General features: G+C 56.7%; 1 protein-coding gene across 1 annotated transcript in view; it reads left to right on the forward strand.

The window, feature by feature from the left end:
- The window catches only part of PRPF6 (pre-mRNA processing factor 6), a 36,567-nt gene extending 18,261 nt beyond the window's left edge, over nucleotides 1–18,306 (forward strand). The window contains exons 10-21 of the mRNA XM_007185178.2: nucleotides 425–543; nucleotides 1,420–1,638; nucleotides 6,477–6,599; nucleotides 9,204–9,325; nucleotides 10,767–10,905; nucleotides 12,419–12,538; nucleotides 12,789–12,965; nucleotides 13,385–13,518; nucleotides 14,157–14,248; nucleotides 15,421–15,535; nucleotides 17,499–17,625; nucleotides 18,065–18,306. Coding sequence (XP_007185240.2) covers nucleotides 425–543; nucleotides 1,420–1,638; nucleotides 6,477–6,599; nucleotides 9,204–9,325; nucleotides 10,767–10,905; nucleotides 12,419–12,538; nucleotides 12,789–12,965; nucleotides 13,385–13,518; nucleotides 14,157–14,248; nucleotides 15,421–15,535; nucleotides 17,499–17,625; nucleotides 18,065–18,217 — 1,640 coding nt within the window. The 3' untranslated portion in view covers nucleotides 18,218–18,306. The remainder of the gene's footprint in view (nucleotides 1–424; nucleotides 544–1,419; nucleotides 1,639–6,476; nucleotides 6,600–9,203; nucleotides 9,326–10,766; nucleotides 10,906–12,418; nucleotides 12,539–12,788; nucleotides 12,966–13,384; nucleotides 13,519–14,156; nucleotides 14,249–15,420; nucleotides 15,536–17,498; nucleotides 17,626–18,064) is intronic.
- Nucleotides 18,307–18,352: the final 46 nt, after the last annotated feature.

An 18,352-nucleotide genomic window follows, 5' to 3' on the forward strand; every position in this document is an offset into this window, starting at 1 on the left:
GTGCTCCTTGGGGTCCAGGGAGGAGCCCTTGCTCTGCTGTCCTGGGCAGATGCGGATCGCAGAGTCATTGGCACTTTCTGTCCCCGTGACTTCCGCACACTCACTCGCACGCAGCCTGCTCGGCTGGCCCTTCCTGGGCAGCGGGTGTCTGGTCTGCGCTGCCTCGTTTTCTCGTGTTGATTTTCAAGCGTGAATGGGTGTGAGGTGACGCACAGCCTTCTCTGCCACCCTTGCTTGCCGATTCGGGACGTCTGCACTGGTCTCGTTGCTGTCTGTCCAGACCCGAGGGACCCGTGTGAAGTCCCGGCCTGTCACCCCGGACGGAGACCATCTGGACTTGCTGGCAGCAGCGTCCTCTGTGACACAGTGTCTTGCTTTCACTTCCGTTTTTCTGTGATCTGGTTTCTTGTTTGACCTTTCCCAGCCCTTGAGCACGTTCCAAACTCAGTTCGCTTGTGGAAGGCGGCCGTGGAGCTGGAAGAGCCCGAAGATGCTAGAATCATGCTCAGCCGAGCTGTGGAATGCTGCCCCACTAGCGTGGAGGTGAGTCGCCTGCCCTGCGGAGGCCTGAGCCCGAGGCCAGTGTCTGCAGGAGGTGTCGGCGGGGCCTTGAGCTCACTGAGGGACTCCTGGGCTGCTGCCCTGTGGCCCAGCTGCCAGGCAGCACAGTGACCATATGCTCCTGAAGGAAACGCAGAGCAGACCCTCAGCTCGGCCCGACCCCGTGGGGCGCTCCGCGCTGAGCACTCCTCTTTGGGTACCGGTCCTCCGGGTTCAGCTCGGAGTTTGTCAATGGGACCTGAAGGGTGAAGGGTGACACAAAAGACTGGCGTGTCCTTCTGCCGGCCCAGCGGGAGGTTGGCTCTGCCTCAGAGCTACTTGGAGCTGCTTTCTTTAGTTTTAAATTTTCTGATTCACAGCGTTTTTGTGATGTGACTTTTAGTCATGATTTTATGACGTCCCGTCTGTCTTTAATTATCCTAAGGGGTGTTGTGAAATTCTCCAAACAAAATTAATCTTAATTTATTTACATAAAAAGAAATAGAGCCCACACACATTTTTGGTGATAAACTGTTGCAGAATCAAGGCCTGGGGTGTGAGAACTCCAGGCAGCTGGACACCCGTGTCCTTTCAGTTTGCGCAGGCGACAGTCACACCCTGCTCACCTTCTGTCCTAACACTGTGTACCTTTAACCAGTGTTTGGAACGCGGGGCTGAGAACCCGTCAACTCTTCATGTTGCCCACATCACTAAATAAGTCAGAAGCATAGCCAAACAGCTTTCAGATGAGGCAGAAAATGCTGCCGCACACGTTCCTGGGCCCTGTTTAAATGGTCCTTGAAAACTTGTACAGAGGACTTTGTGCAAGGGCTGTGGCCTGTGGAGGGCCTACCTGACCTGGCGGGTCTCTCCGTGCAGCTCTGGCTCGCCCTGGCCAGGCTAGAGACCTACGAAAACGCCCGCAAGGTCTTAAATAAGGCCCGGGAGAACATCCCTACGGACCGGCACATCTGGATCACGGCCGCCAAGCTGGAGGAGGCCAATGGGAACACGCAGATGGTGGAGAAGATCATCGACCGGGCCATCACCTCCCTGCGGGCCAACGGCGTGGAGATCAACCGCGAGCAGTGGATCCAGGTGAGCTTGGCAGGTGCCGTGGTGTCCGCTTTAAACACGGGCGCCCTCCTGCTCGTCAGACTCCCTTGGAGGGTGGGGACACCGGGGTGGCGCCTGAGAGGCCCGTCCTCACGCTGGCAGGCAGAGCAGGCACAGGGGTGGCCTCTCCTTATGTGACCGCCTCGTGGCTTTTTATGGAGGTGCAAGCCTGAGTGCATCTTGGGGGAAACATCAGTGTCCCGATGCTTGCGACCAGCCCCGCTTTTCCAGTAGAGAGGATACGATTTAAGAGAGAGTGAGCCTTAGAGCTTCTGTCACTCAGGTCCCCGTCTTTAACTCCTTCTGTAGATCGTGGCCAGCGAGGTCTTTGAAAGCGCTCTAACCCGCCGCCAGGCCACAGCTGCCCTCTCCTGCCTCCTCCTGCCCCTTTGCTTCACCCGCTGCCCTCAGCCTCGGAAGGCGGCCCCAGACCTCTGCCGCCTCCCGTCTCCGCCCCTGCTGCCGCAGTGCTGCTTGCCCTCTCCCAGCGGCTCCAGTGCTGCGCCGGAGCTGCTCCAGCGTCTCCCTCCTCCCGGGGAGGTGGCGATGGATCAGTGCCCCTGTTCTCTTCCCTTCCTGTGTTTGGGCAGTGTTTTAAAATCTCAGGTGCAAGGCCTCATATGTATCTCTAAAAGCTAATCATCTAGATCCAGCTCCTTTACTTATTTAGTGTTGTCTAACCATTTTTGACATCCTCACTCCTTTGTGTGGATCCCGGTTTCCAGCTGGTGTCATCTTCCTTCTGCCTGACGGACTTTTTTGAACATTTCTTTCAGTGCAGGCCTGATGGTCAGTTCTTCCAGTTTTTAAATGTCTGGAAACAGTCTTTATTTCATCCCTGCTTTTGAAAGATATTTCCTCTGGGTGTAGAATTCTAGGTTGACAGTTTTTTCTTTCAGTGTTTTTTTTTTTTTTTTTTTTTTAAATTCACGTTCTTTTATTTATTTACTTATTTATTTATGATTGTGTTGGGTCTTCGTTTCTGTGCGAGGGCTTTCTCTAGTTGCGGTGAGTGGGGACCGCTCTTCATCGCGGTGCGCGGGCCTCTCTCCATCGCGGCCCCTCCCGCTGCGGGGCACAGGCTCCAGACGCGCAGGCTCAGTAATTGTGGCGCACGGGCCCAGTTGCTCCGCGGCATGTGGGATCTTCCCAGACCAGGGCTCGAACCCGTGTCCCCTGCATTGGCAGGCAGATTCTCAACCACTGCGCCACCAGGGAAGCCCTCTTTCAGTGTTTTAAAGACACTGTTCTTGCCTGGGTTGTTTCCAGCGAGACACCTGCTGTCATCTTTGCTCCTCTGTTAAGTACTTTTTTTAAAAATTAAATTAAAAATTTTTAAATTTCTAAATTAAAAGATTTCTATCTGCTTTTAAGATGTTTTTCTGTATCATGGGTTTTGAGCAGTTTGATTGTAATCTGACTTGGTGTGGTTTTTCATGTTTCTTGTGTGTAGAGTTCGTTCAGTATCTTGGATCTGTGGATTTATAGATTTTATCAGACTTGGAAAATTTGTGTCCCCTGTTTCTTCAACTCATCCTCTTTCAGGCACAATTACCTGCTCATTAGGCTACTTGAAGCTGTCTTCCAGCTCATGGTGAGCTATTCATTTTTTAAATTATTCTTTCTGTTTCATTTTTTAACAGTTTGTTAAGCTATAATTAACCGTCCATAAAATTTACCCATTTAAAGTGGGTAATTCAGTGGGTTTTAATATAGTGGGTTATTTATCTTTTTATTGTTTATTGTCTATTTTTATTATTGAGTTTTAAGAATTTTTTGTATATATTTTGGATACAAGTCATTTTTCAGATGATTGTATTGCTTATAGCACAAATGTTTTTGATATAGTCCAGTTTATTTTTTTCATTTGTTACTCGTGCTTTAGGTGTTATATCAAAGAAACCTTCCCTAACCTGAGGTTATGAAGATTACTCCTGTGTTTTTTAAGATTTTTATTTTTTTAGTGCTTACATTTAGGTCTGTGATCCATTTGCCTTAAAAGAGTTGAACTTCATGCTTTTACAAGTGCGTGTCCTGTTGTCCCAGCGCCACTAGATCTTCCCCTGTTGAGTAGTCCTGGCACTGTTGTGGAGAACCAGCTGGTCATAAGTGTACAAGTTTACTTCTGGAATCTCAGTCCTGCTCCGTTAGGCTGTATGTCTGGGTTTATGCCAGCACCACACTGTTCTGCTTACTGTGGCTTTGAAATGAGGAGGCTTTGTGAGTCCTCCTACTTTGTTCTTTACAGATTGTTTCGGCTGTGCTTGGTTCTTTGTGTTTTCATATGAATTTTAGGGTCAACTTGTCAGATCCTACAAAATAGCCAGCTGGGATTTTGATAGAGGTTGCGTTGAATCTATACTACAGATCATCTGGGCGGACTGTTGCCATCCTAACAGTAGTAACTCTTCCAGTCAGTGAACGTGGGGTGTCTTTCCATTTATTTAGTTTTTACAAAATTTTTTTCAGTAATGTTTTAGTGTACTAGTATTACACTTATTTTATGTAATCTAAAGTACTTTATTATTTTTGATGCTGTCATAAATAGAATTTTTTCTTACTTTCATTTTCAGGTTGTTCGTTGTTAGTGTGTAGTAATACAATTGATTTTTAAGTATTGATCTTATGTCCTGTGACCTTGCTGAAATCATTTATCAAATTGTAATAGTTTCAGCAGATTCTTCAGGATTTTTTATGTATAGGATTCTACCGTCTGTAAATACAGTTTTACTTCCTCTTTTCCAGCACGGTACCTTTTATTTCCCATCTGCTTGCCCGGCTAGAAGAGCAGTGGTGAGGGCCCCCACCTCTGGTCATGGACCTGGGGGACGTCTGGTCTTTCCTGTGGGTGTGGTGTGAGCTCATACGCCCTCTGATGCTCTGGTCGGTTACAGAAATACTCTTCTTTCTCTCAGTTTCGTCTTGGATAACTTATATTGCTTTGTCCTCAAGTTTCGCTAATCTTCTGTAATGTCTAATCTGCTATGTCATCGAGGACATTTTTCATCTTAGATCTTGGCAGTTTTCACTTCTAGGAATTTTGATCTTTTTAAAAACCTTCTATCACATCTTTCATGTTGCCACATAACATTCTGAACACGGGGATCATGATTATAATAATTGTTTTAGGGTCCTTGTCTGCTCTTTCTAACATCTGGGTCAGTTTGGGGTTGATTTTGGTAGACATTGAATATTTTCTTCTTCATTATGAATCGTCTTTCCCGGTTTCTTTGCATGCCTGATAACCTTTGCTTTGCTGCGGACGCTGTGTGTTTTCCCTCGTTGGGTGCCAGATGCTTTTGTGCCACTGTGAGCGTTCTGGGCTTCGGTGTTGGAGCGCGGTTCTGTTACTGGAAACGTTCTGACCCCGTGGGTCTTGCCTCGACCCTTGCTGGGTGGGACCGACCGTAGTCAGTGTGGAGCAGTTTGGGACTCGCTCTCCTGTGGAGGTGACCTCTGGGTGTTGTGCTCAGTGCCATGCATCTCCTGGGGGTCTCCGCTCTGGCCGGTGGGAACAGGCGCTGTTCCTGGACCCAGGTGTACTCCGAGGACCATTCCCACTAATCCTTTTGGATGGTTTTTTCCAGCCCGCCTGTGCTGGGTTGTGCTCAGTGGAGATCACGGGGGACCCTCTGCAGAGCGGGTACCCGGGGCTGTCTCCCTGTGTGGCTCTCCTCTCTCGTGCCTGGTGCTGCGTGCTCTGCCCTCCGTGCTCTTCCGGGGCGCTGAGCTCTGCCCCTTGGCTGTGGGTCAGCCTGTGCCCTCTCCTGAGCCTTTGCCCTCGGCTCTCCTCTGCCTGGGATGCCTTTCTGATGCTTATTACCGTGCCCGAGGGGCTCAGGCGAGGGCTGCCGTGCTGTGCTCCTCTCACAACCGGGGAAGCCTGGCTCGGCGTGTCCAGCCGGCCCGGAGTCTCTGGGTGATGGCGTCAGCAGGGTGCTTCCTGCTCCTTTAGCTGTTGCAAACAGTGCTGCAGAAGCGTCCTGGCGCATGCGTCGTTTTGAACGACTGGGAGTACCTTCCTTAAAAGGCATTGCTGGGTCAGCCTGTGTGAGTTTTGTTTTGATAGGGAGCTTGAAGCTGCCCGCGGTAGAGGTCGTCCCTGTGTCCATCCTCGGCCGCACGCACGTACCTCTGTCCCCACCTTTGCCTGCACACTTCGGTGTCGTTGGTCTGACGTGTGTAAACGCGCGTTCCTCTCTGCGTTGCCGGTCCTTCCCACCGGCCGTGCCGGAGGCTTCGGTGGCGCCCGGTGTCTCGCCTCTAGAACCACAACTGTCTTCTCTCTGCTTGTCCTGAGGTCCAGTGCTTTTCTGCCGGTCAGCCCGCGCCCCCTGCCTGCCGGAACGCCCTGGTGGCTGGTCCCTCCCCAGGTTTCCGTCTCACCTTCCATGTGCTGGGCTCCTTCCCCCCGTCAGGTCTGCCTCTTTGGGTTAGAGTGGCTCTTCCTTTTGTCCATTTCGAATCTGGATCCCAGGCCGACAGTACGAGTGTGAGTGACCTCATCTTTTACCCCCAAGTGCTTTGGAACTTTCTTAGCATAGCAACCCCTTATGGCCACTGAGTTGCCTACTCTAGTACTTTGTACACAGTAGGTGCTTATGTAATGTTTGTTCAGTGGGTAGGTTAGGGATTTGTGGAATACTTACCTGCTGGGTGGCAGGGAAGGATGATCACAGTCAGCGGGCGGTGGCAGGGCCACGAGGGCATCAGAACCCTTGGCGCTCACCCCCTGCAGCCCGCTCCGTCCAGGCCTTGCGTCCACCTGTCAGGCTCCTGCAGCTCTGGGTGGTGAGTTCAGTTCTGTGTCCCTCTTTCAGGACGCCGAGGAGTGTGACAAGGCTGGGAGTGTGGCCACCTGCCAGGCGGTCATGCGTGCCGTGATTGGGATTGGCATTGAGGAGGAAGACCGGAAGCACACGTGGATGGAAGACGCTGACAGCGTGAGTGTGGCCGCGTGGGCCTGGAGTCTGTGTTTGTGGGGAACCCGCTCTGGTTTGGAAATCTTTCTGATCTGCTGATTTTTATTTTATTTAATTAATTAATTTATTTAATTCATTTTTGGCTGCATTGGGTCTTCGTTGCTGCACGCAGGCTTTCTCTAGTTGCAGCGAGTGGGAGCTGCTCGTTGTTGGGGTGTGCGGGCTTCTCATTGCGGTGGCTTCTCTTGTGGAGCGCAGGCTCAGTAGTTGTGGCTCGCGGGCTTAGTTGCTCTACGGTCCATGGGATCTTCCCGCGCCAGGGCTCGAACATGTGTCCCCTGCATTGGCAGGCAGATTCTTAATCACTGCGCCACCAGGGAAGTCCCTGATTTTTAAACATAAGTTGCAACTGTAAGGAGTACAGTTTTCTATTAGTCTGCTGCAGAGCTAGAATTTGAGCGCTTGCTAACCTGGACCTGGAATCCATCTCCCAAGCGTTCTCAGCTGTTCACCACTGACCTCTGGGCCGTCCCTACCTCTGGTCTTTGCTATAACCTGAGCTTCAGAAAACATTTGCACATGAAGCTCTTGCCCCCTCTGAAATGATTTCCTTGGAGTGGTGTTCCAGAGAAGAGACGATGTGTTCAAAATCAATAAAAACATTTGAGGCTTTTAATACCTTAAATGTGGCCCTCTCTTTTTAATAGCCTCTTCCCCCCAGCTGTGTTGGGTCTTCGTTGCTGCGCACAGGCTTTTCTCTGGTTGCGGTGAGCGGGGGCTACTCTTCGTGGTGGTGCGCGGGCTTCTCACTGCGGTGGCTTCTCTTGTTGTGGAGCACGGGCTCAGTAGTTGTGGCACGTGGGTTCAGTAGTTGTGGTTCGCGGGCTCTAGAGCGCAGGCTCAGTAGTTGTGGCGCACGGGCTTAGTTGCTCTGCAGCATGTGGGATCTTCCTGAACCAGGGCTCAAACCCGTGTCCCCTGCATCGGCAGGCGGATTCTTAACCACTGTGCCACTAGGGAAGCCCAATAGCCTTTGATTTAAAAATAACTTTAGACTTAGAGAAAAGTTGCAAAAATGTAAGAAGAATTCTTTTACACCCTACGCCTAGATTCCCCCAGATTTACCCGTTTCACCACATTCGCTTTTGTGTTCTCCACACGTGCACACACACGCCCCTTATTTTCCCTGAACTGTTTGAGAGTACATTGCGCACGTGGTGGCCCTTTCCCTCTGAACAGTTCAGTGTGTGCTTCTTTAAAAGGGGGCCTTCTCTTGTGCAAGCACAGCATAGCTGTCAAGCTCGGGAGGTCACTGTTGATGTAGGACTACGATGTAATCTGAGGCCTTACTCAGACTTCACCGATTGGCTCACTAAGTGCCTTTTGGCAAAAGGAAAAACCCAACTGTGTTCTGGTTGAGGAGCTGCCCGGGAGCTGCCCAGGGTCATACCCACAGGGCTCCGTGGCCCCGAGAGTTCAGGGGAGGGCTTTGGTTTGTCGTGTTTCATGAGTGTGACTTCTTTGAGGGTACAGGCCCCTCGGTTTGGTCTCCGCGCTGTGTCCTCACGGCCGGGCTCTGTCCGTCCCGCGGGGTCGGTGGGGGCACACCCCCGAGCAGCTCAGGCCGCCGCCTGCCGGGCCCTCCCCTGGAAGGCTGCTGTGGCCCTTTGCAACTAGTACGTGTTCTGCGGGGAGGCACTGAGACTGTGTGAACATGCCGTTGCTCACCAAACTCTGACCTTGCTAGTTTGCGGGTCCATTAATGATGCTTCTGGCTTCTGTCGGTTATTACTGTGGTATCTGTCAGGTGCTGGTTTTCTAAATGTCGTGGCTTCTGCGTTTGACGAGAGTTGATCAGTTGGACTCCTGCAGTGCAGAGCTTTTCTTTCTCCCTTGTTCATGTGGGCGCTCTCCTGCTCCTCCGGTCCCTGGATGCAGGCCGTGGCCGCTGTCTGCATGGAACTCACGCGGTGTCACACGTGTGACCCGGGTGCCTCGTGAGCACTGAAGTCTCCAGTGCCAACATCGTGGTTTCAAGGCTTTTTTGTTACATGACATTTAAGACAGAAAAGTGTGAAGAATGACCTCACAGGCTCCCATGGTCTCTGCCCTGGGAGGAGACCCCCCCCCCCACAACGTGTGGAAGAGCCCAGCTCCCTCTGGTTGTTGAGCCCTTTTAATTCTGAGTGTGGACTTGAACTCTGTGCTTCTCCTTACTTTCCTCATCGCCCTTGACAACACAGGGGCCTCGGTGGGCGTCACCCTGCAGACAGATGACAGACTGGGGGAGCAGTAACTCTGGAGCCCTTTCAGACTTTCTTCCGTTTCTCTGTCGTCTCTTCACTTGGGCTGGAGCAGGCAGCTGTCCTCGGCGCTTTGTGACCTGCAGGAAGAGCGGAAGCCCTTGGTGCCCACGAGCGTGGGGCTTTCCAGGGCTCACCCCCAGAGATGGGCTGGCCTGCCCATCCCCCAGGCCCTGAGCGACTGTCACTTGGTCCCGTGGGGCCACAGGAGCCCCAGAGTCTTTGTAACTGGCCTACAGGGCTCGGGTCAGGAGTCGCAGAGCAGGTACCCGTCCTGGGTCGGTGCCGGGCTGCCCTGTTCATGGCCCTCTTTCCGCCCTAGTGTGTGGCCCACAGCGCCCTGGAGTGCGCCCGAGCCATCTACGCCTACGCCCTGCAGGTCTTCCCCAGCAAGAAGAGTGTGTGGCTGCGGGCCGCGTACTTTGAGAAGAACCACGGCACCAGGTACGTGGCAGGCCCGCCTTCCTGCGCCGGCTTTACGCCTCTTGTCCCCGCGGCTGGGCTAGGGCCTCGTTCGAGGTCCTGCCTCTGCGGCGAGGGGCGGAAGCTCTTGGGCTTTTCAGCCAGGCTGTCTTTCTGGCACCTTCTGCACTAGCATTGCTGCTGTTGTATAGTGCCAAGGCACCGAGGGGCCCATCTGCCCAAGTGCCTGCAGCTGAGCCAGGGGCACTGGTGGTTTGAGGGGTCCCTGGGGCAGGGCTGGAGCTCAAAGTCCCACGTCTGTGGGGCTCTGGCTTCGGCAGCGTGGGTGGTGCGGCATCTGGGCCCCGGCAGGCCTGTTTTTCATTTCAGCTGTGCTGCATTTGGGTTTGGGCTGGTTTTTGTGCTCCGAGGAGGTCCTTGACAGTTTTAATTGTGCTCTTTAATTGAAAAAACCTTTCGGGTCTGCCTCATTGGCTGTAACTGCTGATTAAATTAGATGTTGCAACGTCTGCAGTTAGGTGGGCAGCCTCTGCCCGGGTCCTCTGCTGCGTCCTCTCTGCTCGGGCCTTGCTGGTCCCACCTGGGCTGCAGCTGGGAGCACGGAGCCCCTGTTGCTTTTCTTTTGTCTCATCGATCAGTCTTGGGCTTTTTAGGGAGTCTTTACTGCTGAAGTTCCCGTTCCCACTGGCTGCTGTGTGTTTTGCAGTTAACTCCTTTGGGGACATTTTGAAATGACCCTGCCGGTTCACCCTGTACAAGTTCACCCGGACAGTCCTGTCTAGAGCAGGGCCGCTCCCGAGGGTCTTGGTCCCTGGGTTCAGGGGCAGTTCCCCTCCCCTGGCTCTGGCGTCCTTGGCGGGGTGGGGGGGCCAAGTGCTTCAGACCTGGGGGTCTTGGTTCCGGTGTCGAGCTTCACGCCATGCAGACAATTCTGTGCGCTCACTCGGTCTTGCTGCCGAGGCCCGGGGAGGTCGTCTGTGCCGGGGGTATTACAGGGGTGGTGGGCTGCACAGGGGTTGGGGGCTTCACACCTGAAACCCAGGCTTCTTGCTTGATGGTGACCTAAAATAACTTTCTTCCAATAAGACAGTTTCTCTGGATGCCGGAGAGTAGACTCGGGTCGTAATCTTTATCGGCGGATCTGTGGTTAGAGATGAAAAGGCCCCCGGCCCCCAGACCGCGAAGTTATCACGCCTCCAGGACACACGGCTGTAAAAGGCTCTCTTGAGAAGTTCCATCAGACTCTGCTGTTTGAACAATGCATTGCTTTGTAGCACCCTCTTCAGTAGTTGACTTTCGAGCCTTTATGGAGAGAAAAGATTTCCCCACACTCTCCCCATTGTAAAAGTCTGGTAAATCATTGACAGCGTCGAACTTTGAAGCGCTAACTGTCTTTTCAGTGCCCGTGGCTTGGCTGAGAGCGGCCTGCATGCTCTGGTGGTGACCAGCCCCTGTCTTGCAGGGAGTCGCTGGAGGCCCTGCTGCAGCGGGCCGTGGCCCACTGCCCCAAAGCAGAGGTGCTGTGGCTCATGGGCGCCAAGTCCAAGTGGCTGGCCGGGGACGTGCCTGCGGCGAGGAGCATCCTGGCCCTGGCCTTCCAGGTGGGTGAGGGGTGAGCCTTGGCCTGAGGGCGCCAGGGTCCCGTGCCCTCGTCAAGCCCTCCCCCCTCGTCGACAGGAGCTGACCCTAGAGGGGCCGAGCACGGTCAGGCCGTGTGGGACTTGGGCTGCTCTGTGGGCAGTGGGGCCCTGAGGGGGCCGGAGAGGAGGAAAAATGGCCCAGACGATGGACACCTACCTCTCAGTTGCCGCCACTCAGTCTGACCTCGGGCTAAGTGTTCCGCAACACAGACTCAGGGAGACGAGGGACAGCGCAGCAGCCAGAGCGCCATGTCCCCACATGAGGGCACGGCGACCGCCGCTTTCCTACGTGAACATTAGGGTGTCCAGTCCCTGCAGGAGGAAGGCCCGAGCATAGGTGCCTGCATTGGGGTCACACGTGGGCCACCTGTCGCTGCCCAGGCCCATCGGCGGGTGGAGTTGGGCTCAGACAGCTGCGCCTAGCAGGCTTACCACGCTGATGCCGTGAGCTGTGCATTTTTCGTTTCTTTTTTTAGATTTTTTTTTCCCTCTTTTTTTTGGCTGCGCCGCATGGCATGTGGGATCTTAGTTTCCTGACCAGGGATCAAACCCGCGCCCCCTGCATTGGAAGCGCAGACTCTTATCCACTGGACCACCTGGGCAGTCCCTGTGCGTTTTTCTTAGGACCTGATTTTGATTGTCACGTGTAACATCCTAATACTTTATGACCACAGGGGTGTTAGCCAGTGGTTTGCAGCACGCTTTTGTATAAACGAGGGAGTCTGCGTCCCTCTGTTGTCACCCAGGCTGGCATAGTCAAGCCTGTCCTTCCCTGAGTAAATACGTGGAGGGGCCTGGCCTGGGTCTCCCGTCTGCTCTCAGCTGTCGTCTGGGCGCCCAGGGTGGGGGACACTCCTCCTCTCCCAGTGGTCCCGGCGCTCTCCCGCCACTGCCCGGGCAGTGCCCCCTCTTCTCCTTAGCTGCCACCGGGGGGCTGCTTCTCAGGTTGGGGACGTGGTCAAGCTGAGTGTGGCCAGCAGCTGGCTGTGCTTTCAGGAGGCCGGAGGGCGCCACCCCCGTGTCTGCTGGACTCTGGGTTGTACGTGACCCAGTCCTGACCCTGGGAGCCCTCTCCGCGCCGTCCGTGATGTCCCGGGCATCCTTCCGTCCTATCCACGTTGACACACTGGGATGGCCAGTTCCTCATTGCCAGGCTTGGGAAAGAGCAGGGTTGGGTGGGCGGATCCACGCGGGTGGGACGTGAGCGACGGCGTCAGCAGGCAGAGGGTGGCGGTTGGCACCACGGCCCCAGTGCCATGGAGGCTGCACGTCTGTGCCAGCGAGACAGGCTGGCTTGTTTGTGAGGAAGTCGGTGTCCCGGGGCTGGACTCTGCTGTGTTCCCCGTTAGCCCAGGCCATGCCTGGGTCAGACGTCCTGCTGCTGAGTGAGGCCCGGTCTGCCTGCCAGGCGGGTTGCCTTTGGTTAGGGTGCCCTCGCCCTGCTCGCTTCTCATGCTGCGTGCTCGCCCCGCAGGCTAACCCCAACAGCGAGGAGATCTGGCTGGCGGCTGTGAAGCTAGAGTCCGAGAACAACGAGTACGAGCGGGCCCGCAGGCTGCTGGCCAAGGCGCGGAGCAGCGCGCCCACCGCCCGGGTAAGCAGAGCCTCCCTGCCCGCCACGGGCGGGGACCCCCCGCGCCCCCGCGCCCCGCCTGAGGCCACGGTGCTCGGAGCTCATTTGTTCACTCTTGGCTTTAAGATGCATTCACGTGTGTAGCCCTAGCTTGTCCCAGAAGATACGAGACAGCGCTCGGGGTGAGCTCTCGGTGAGGCGAGTGCCAGGAAGGGGCCGGCCCGGCCCAGGCTCAGCGCCGGAGCCGGGCTGAGGCCGTCTGATCCCTCAGGTGTTCATGAAGTCTGTGAAGTTGGAGTGGGTGCTGGGGAAGATCGCGGCCGCCCAGGAGCTGTGCGAGGAGGCGCTGAGGCACTACGAGGACTTCCCCAAGCTCTGGATGATGAGGGGCCAGATGGAGGAGCAGGAGGGGCTCGTGGAGAAGGCCCGGGAGGCCTACAGCCAGGGGGTGAGCCTCCGCCCGGGCCCGTGCGCCCTCTCCTCCCGCGGCAGCCGCTCAGCGGCCTGCTCGGGCCCAGGCTCGCAGGAGCTGCGGGCTCGGGGCAGACCCGTCCCCTAACCCGGTCCCGGCTTCTGCCCCCCACCAGGCTGTGCACTCAGCAGAGTACGGTTTACGGCCCGCGTGAGGCACAGGCTGCTGAGTCAATACCCGTGTGGGCGTGCACATGGCACAGCGTGCTCATGAACACGCACCCCGTGCACGTGGGCACAAGACAGCCGTGCGTGTAGACACACGCCTGGGCGTGAAGCGGCTGGGTCTCTGGAGGCAAAGGTGGCCCTCACTCCCGGCTGGAGGAGCCGCCACGGCTGTTACAGCCCCTCCCAGATGCCAGCTGAGCCCTCTCTCACTTGTGTCTGTGGCTGCAGTTGAAGAAATGTCCCCACTCCACACCCCTGTGGCTTTTGCTTTCCCGGCTGGAGGAGAAGGTTGGGCAGCTGACCCGAGCTCGGGCCATTCTGGAGAAGTCTCGCCTGAAGAACCCGAAGAACCCCGGCCTGTGGTGAGCCCCTGCGCCGCCCCCCCGTGAGCCAACCTCGCTCACACCCTCAGGCCGAGGACTTGGTGCAGCATTTCCAGCTCAGGCTCCGTGGGAAGGTGCCAGCCGTGAGGAGTCCTGTCTCGGCCGCGGGAGGGTTCAGACGGGCCTGAAGGTAGTTGGACACAGTGTAGCTTGTGTTCAGATTAAGGGTTCCTCAGGAGAGCCAGGAGCTGTTGATGGGGCATCGGGGGTGGATGACACCGAGAGAGTGGACTCTACAGAAGAGGTGATATCTGGGAAAGGCCTTGAGGGACGAATAGGAGTTTGCCGGGTGAAGAATGTCCATAGGAGGCTGTGCACACAGAGGTGCAGCGTGCGCCTTCAGGGCGTCAGCTCACTGCGGCGCCCCAGCAGCCATCAGCAGGCCTGTCTGTCTGCATCCTGGCCGTCTTCGTTCGCACCTCAATGACATCAGAGTCCCAGGTGTCGGCTCCTGCGGCGGCTTGAGGGTGGGGGGTCACCAGTGTCTCCCTCCTCTGTTAGATGAGCCGCTGGGCAGAGCAGGGAAATCCAGCCCCTGCGGCTCCCCAGGACCTTCCGCTTGTCGTCGGGCTGCCAGTGGACGGCGCTCGACCCCCGCCTTGGGCCTCTCTCCGCAGGCTGGAGTCCGTGCGGCTGGAGTACCGCGCGGGGCTGAAGAACATCGCCAGCACACTCATGGCCAAGGCGCTGCAGGAGTGCCCCAACTCCGGTGAGCACCCTGCTCCCAGGCCAGACAGTGGGCGTCAGGTTCAAATAGACAGAAATACATCTGTTATACGCGGTCATTTAGACGACTGAATCCAAGCCTCAACGTGAGGAGTTCGACCTCGTGTTCTGAGGTGCTACCATTCCTTTTTTTATATAATTTAATTTTTTACTCTTTCATCTCAAGTCTGTAAGTTAGTGCATGTGCAGTATAAACGCATTTGGAGCAGAAAAGGACATGAAAATCACCTGTAAGCCCAGTACTCCGAAATCACTGCTTTTAGCTTGTTTGTATTTTTACAACTTGTATTATTGCACAAAAAGTCATACTGTGTGTTTGGTTTTGTGCATTTTTTTTTTTTTTGACTGTGTTGGGTCTTCGTTGCCGCACGTGGGCTTCCTCTAGTTGCGGCGAGCGGGGGCTACTCTTCCTTGCGGTGCGTGGGCTTCTCATTGCGGTGGCATCACTTGTTGTGGAGCATGGGCTCTAGGCGCGTGGGCTTCAGTAGTTGTGGCTCGCGGACTCTAGAGCGCAGACTCAGTAGTTGTGGCGCACGGGCTTAGTTGCTCCGCGGCACGTGGGATCTTCCTGGACCACGGCTCGAACCCGTGTCCCCTGCATTGGCAGGTGGGTTCTTAACCACTGTGCCACCAGGCAGGGAAGCCCCGTGCCTTTTTTTAAAGCTGAACATTTTGTGAGAATTTTTCATTATTGAATTCTTAAGATCGCACATTTTTTAGTGGCATCGTAGAATTACCTGCGTGTATGTCAGAAATACACCACTCACTGGGGGCCAGTTTGCAGGCTGCTATCAATCCCAGGTTGTCTTTCTGCCTGAATCTTTAGTCGCACTTTCGGTTATTTTGTTACAATAAATTCTCAGCTGTGAAGTCATTGAGGCCCTGGGAGTGAACCCTTGGAAGTTGTTGGGGCTTCCAGCCTCGCCGCCCCCAGGATGTTGTCCCATCCGTGCCAGCGGGGCCCTGCGGCTCCAGGTGGGCAGTGGGACCGGCGGCACAGGTGGCCTCTGCTCTCTGCCCGAGCAGACGTGAGCGGCCATGCGGGAGGTGCAGCTGCGGACACCCGCAGTCTTCGAAGGCTGCCCTTGGGCAACCTGTGTGTGGACGGGCACGTCTCTGAAAGCTGAGGCGGACGTCTGTGTGTCTGGATTTCAGGGGTCCTGTGGTCTGAAGCCGTCTTCCTGGAGGCGAGGCCCCAGCGGAAGACCAAGAGCGTGGACGCCCTGAAGCGGTGTGAGCACGACCCGCACGTGCTCCTGGCCGTGGCCAAGTGAGTCGGCGTCCTGGTGGCGGTGCGGCGCCTCCCACTGGCCCCGGAGCAGGGCGGGCTCCCCTGGTCCGCGGCCCCCGCAGCTCCATGACCGCGCGCATCTCTGGGCAGAGGCCCCCTGGACATGGGCTACCTGGATGGCCTGGGTCGTCCTGGACCCCCAGGAGGGCGGCCTCTTCTGGACCCCGACCCTCTGTCCTGGTTCTTTCCTGTGGCTCTGCTCTCTCTGTCTCTACTACTCAGTTTATTCCTATGCGGGCCTTGGGTTGCAGGACAGACAGAGGCTTGCTGAGGCTGGTCCACACGGAATTTAGGTTACAAGCGAACCTTCTTTGGTTCAGAGGGCTGTAAGCAAGACAGTTGTTTCCAGAAACCAGACCCTTTGACCTGTGTGACCCTGAGAACAACCCAGGGCCCGTTGGTCAGGCCGTCAGTGTGCCTGGGGGTGTGGAGGCCACCTCCCAGCCTCAAGGGCAAGAGGAGGTGAGCAAGCGACCTCCCACTGCAAGCTCATGCAGGGCGTTGGGTCCGGGGCTCCCTGGGGAGGCGTGGAGGGCCTTCAGAACCTCCTGGCCCCGCAGGGTCTCTGCTCCCTTCTAGAAGGAGGACGACGGCCTGAGAGGAGCAACCTGAGTACCGGGCCGGGGTTGGGTGTGGCCGGGCTAGGAGCGACTGGGGTTGGGGCGGAGGGCTCCTCGGGCTCTCAGCTGGGCCGGGGGTGTGTGGGGCCCAGGAGCTCCTGTGCGCTGTTGCTGCCCCGGCAGGAGCCTGGCCCAGCGGCTTGCTCAGGTCCTGCCAGCACCTCCTCCGTGGGGGCCGAGGGCACCGTGCGTGGGGCTTCCCGCAGGCCCCTGAGGCGCAGCCCGGGCCGCAGCCTGGGCCGCCCCCCACCTGGCGGCTCCCTCCCTCCCGCCCGCCCGCCCGCCCTGTGCTTCCGCCTCCTATTCCTACTCCATTCTGATAGGGCTGCCATAAAACCTCATAAAAGGCTTTGTAAGGTAAACAGGCCCCTCCTTGCTGTTCCCAGGCTGGTGCTCTGTGTGCTGCTATCTGGGTTTGTGCTCTTTAAATCACAGTTTATCTAACATTAGCAATTAAGAATACCACAAGGCTTAAAAAACAATCAAGCTATCAGAGCGTGAAATTGTTCCGTTTTGTAGCTGAGACCAGCCCAAACAGCTGCCTGGAGGGTGCGTGGTGCACGTCTGCTCTGGTGCTTCTGGCTGCGGAGCTGGGTGGAGGGTGGAAGCCACCCACAGGCCCCGGCTGTCAGTGCCCACCGTGCCTCCCCGCTGGCCTGCCCTCCCCTCGCTGGCATGTCGGCAAGGCTCCCTGGGCCCCTGACTTGGTTTCTGACGCTGTGGGTCCTCTCCTGGGCCTAGTTTTCAGGTTTCTGTGTCTGCTGGTATAGCCCAGGTTCTCACTGTTGGCTTGGGTTCCTGCTGGAGCTGCCTGATAGGGCAGAACGTTCCAGAAGGTGAATATGGAGGAGCAGGCGGAAACTTCACTTTCCCTAATCAAAGCCTTGACTTAATTTTTGTCAGGTTTATTACTTTCATCTCCCTGTATTTTACTCAAAGGAAAATAATTTAAGGGAGTTTGAAGTTCTTGCTCTGGGGGTGGTTTTTTAAGAAATGCTTTGGTTAGACACTTGAAGGAGGGTTTCAGGTTAGTCACCTGGAGTGGTTTCCGGGTGGTCAGGACTGGTTCCTCGGCACCCCTGTGGGAAGCCCAAGCTCTCCAGGGAGAGGACAAGACCAGCAGCGCCTGCGCCAGGCTCTGTGCCGCTGCGGCTGCCTGTGGCAGGCCACTGGGCTCACCAGGCTCGTCGTCCAGCCCACCCGGGAGCGAGCTGTGGCCCGAGGAGGCCAGGGCCACCCCCAGCGTGGCTCCTGTGGCCCCAGAGTGCCCCCCAGCACCATGCCCTGGCCACTCACTCGGTCCTGCCCTGCTGTCCCCACAGGCTGTTCTGGAGCGAGCGGAAGATCACCAAGGCCCGGGAGTGGTTCCACCGCACCGTGAAGATCGACTCGGACCTGGGGGATGCCTGGGCCTTCTTCTACAAGTTCGAGCTGCAGCACGGCACGGAGGTGAGTCACCTGCCGCCCGCTGCCCCCGCCCCGCCTGTCCCGCAGCGCTGACGGCTGATTCAGCTTCCACGCGGCTTTCTGGCTACAGCCTTGGAGCCTCTCAGCCTGACATTTAGCTGTTTGGGGCATCTTTTAATGAGTTGGTTGTGATGGGGGCTCGGGCCATGGCAGAAATGGGACTGGAGCTGGAGGCCTGGGGGTCGTCCTTGTGCCTCGGGGGCCCTGTCCTGCTGTGCAGGAGCCCTCCCGGAGCCCAGTCCCGTGGGGTCCCCACGGGACGTGGAAGCCAGGCTTGGGGGAGCTGGTCGGCTCCTAGTTGGGTGGCGGGTGCGGGCCCTGGTGTGAGGCCTGGTGGAATGTGGCGGGCCTGCTCCCGGGGGGCAGGGCTGGGGGCGGCGGGGGAGTGGGGGCGCCTCACGCGCCCGCGGTCCCCACCCAGGAGCAGCGGGAGGAGGTGAGAAGGCGCTGCGAGAACGCCGAGCCCCGGCACGGGGAGCTGTGGTGCACCACGTCCAAGGACATCGCCAACTGGCAGCGGAAGATCGGGGAGATCCTGGTGCTGGTGGCAGCCTGCATCAAGAACGCCTTCTGACCGTTCCGGCCCTGCACTGGCTGGGGGCGGGGCGGGGGGTGCGAGAGCTGTCTGTCCTGTCTTTGATTAAAGGCTTTCTAGTAGTTGTGCGGTTCGTGGCCGGCGGGTGTTCTCCGAGCCCTCCCCTCGCGCGCT

Source organism: Balaenoptera acutorostrata, chromosome 15 (assembly GCF_949987535.1).
Source record: "Balaenoptera acutorostrata chromosome 15, mBalAcu1.1, whole genome shotgun sequence".
In the NCBI taxonomy this organism is placed as follows: domain Eukaryota; kingdom Metazoa; phylum Chordata; class Mammalia; order Artiodactyla; family Balaenopteridae; genus Balaenoptera; species Balaenoptera acutorostrata.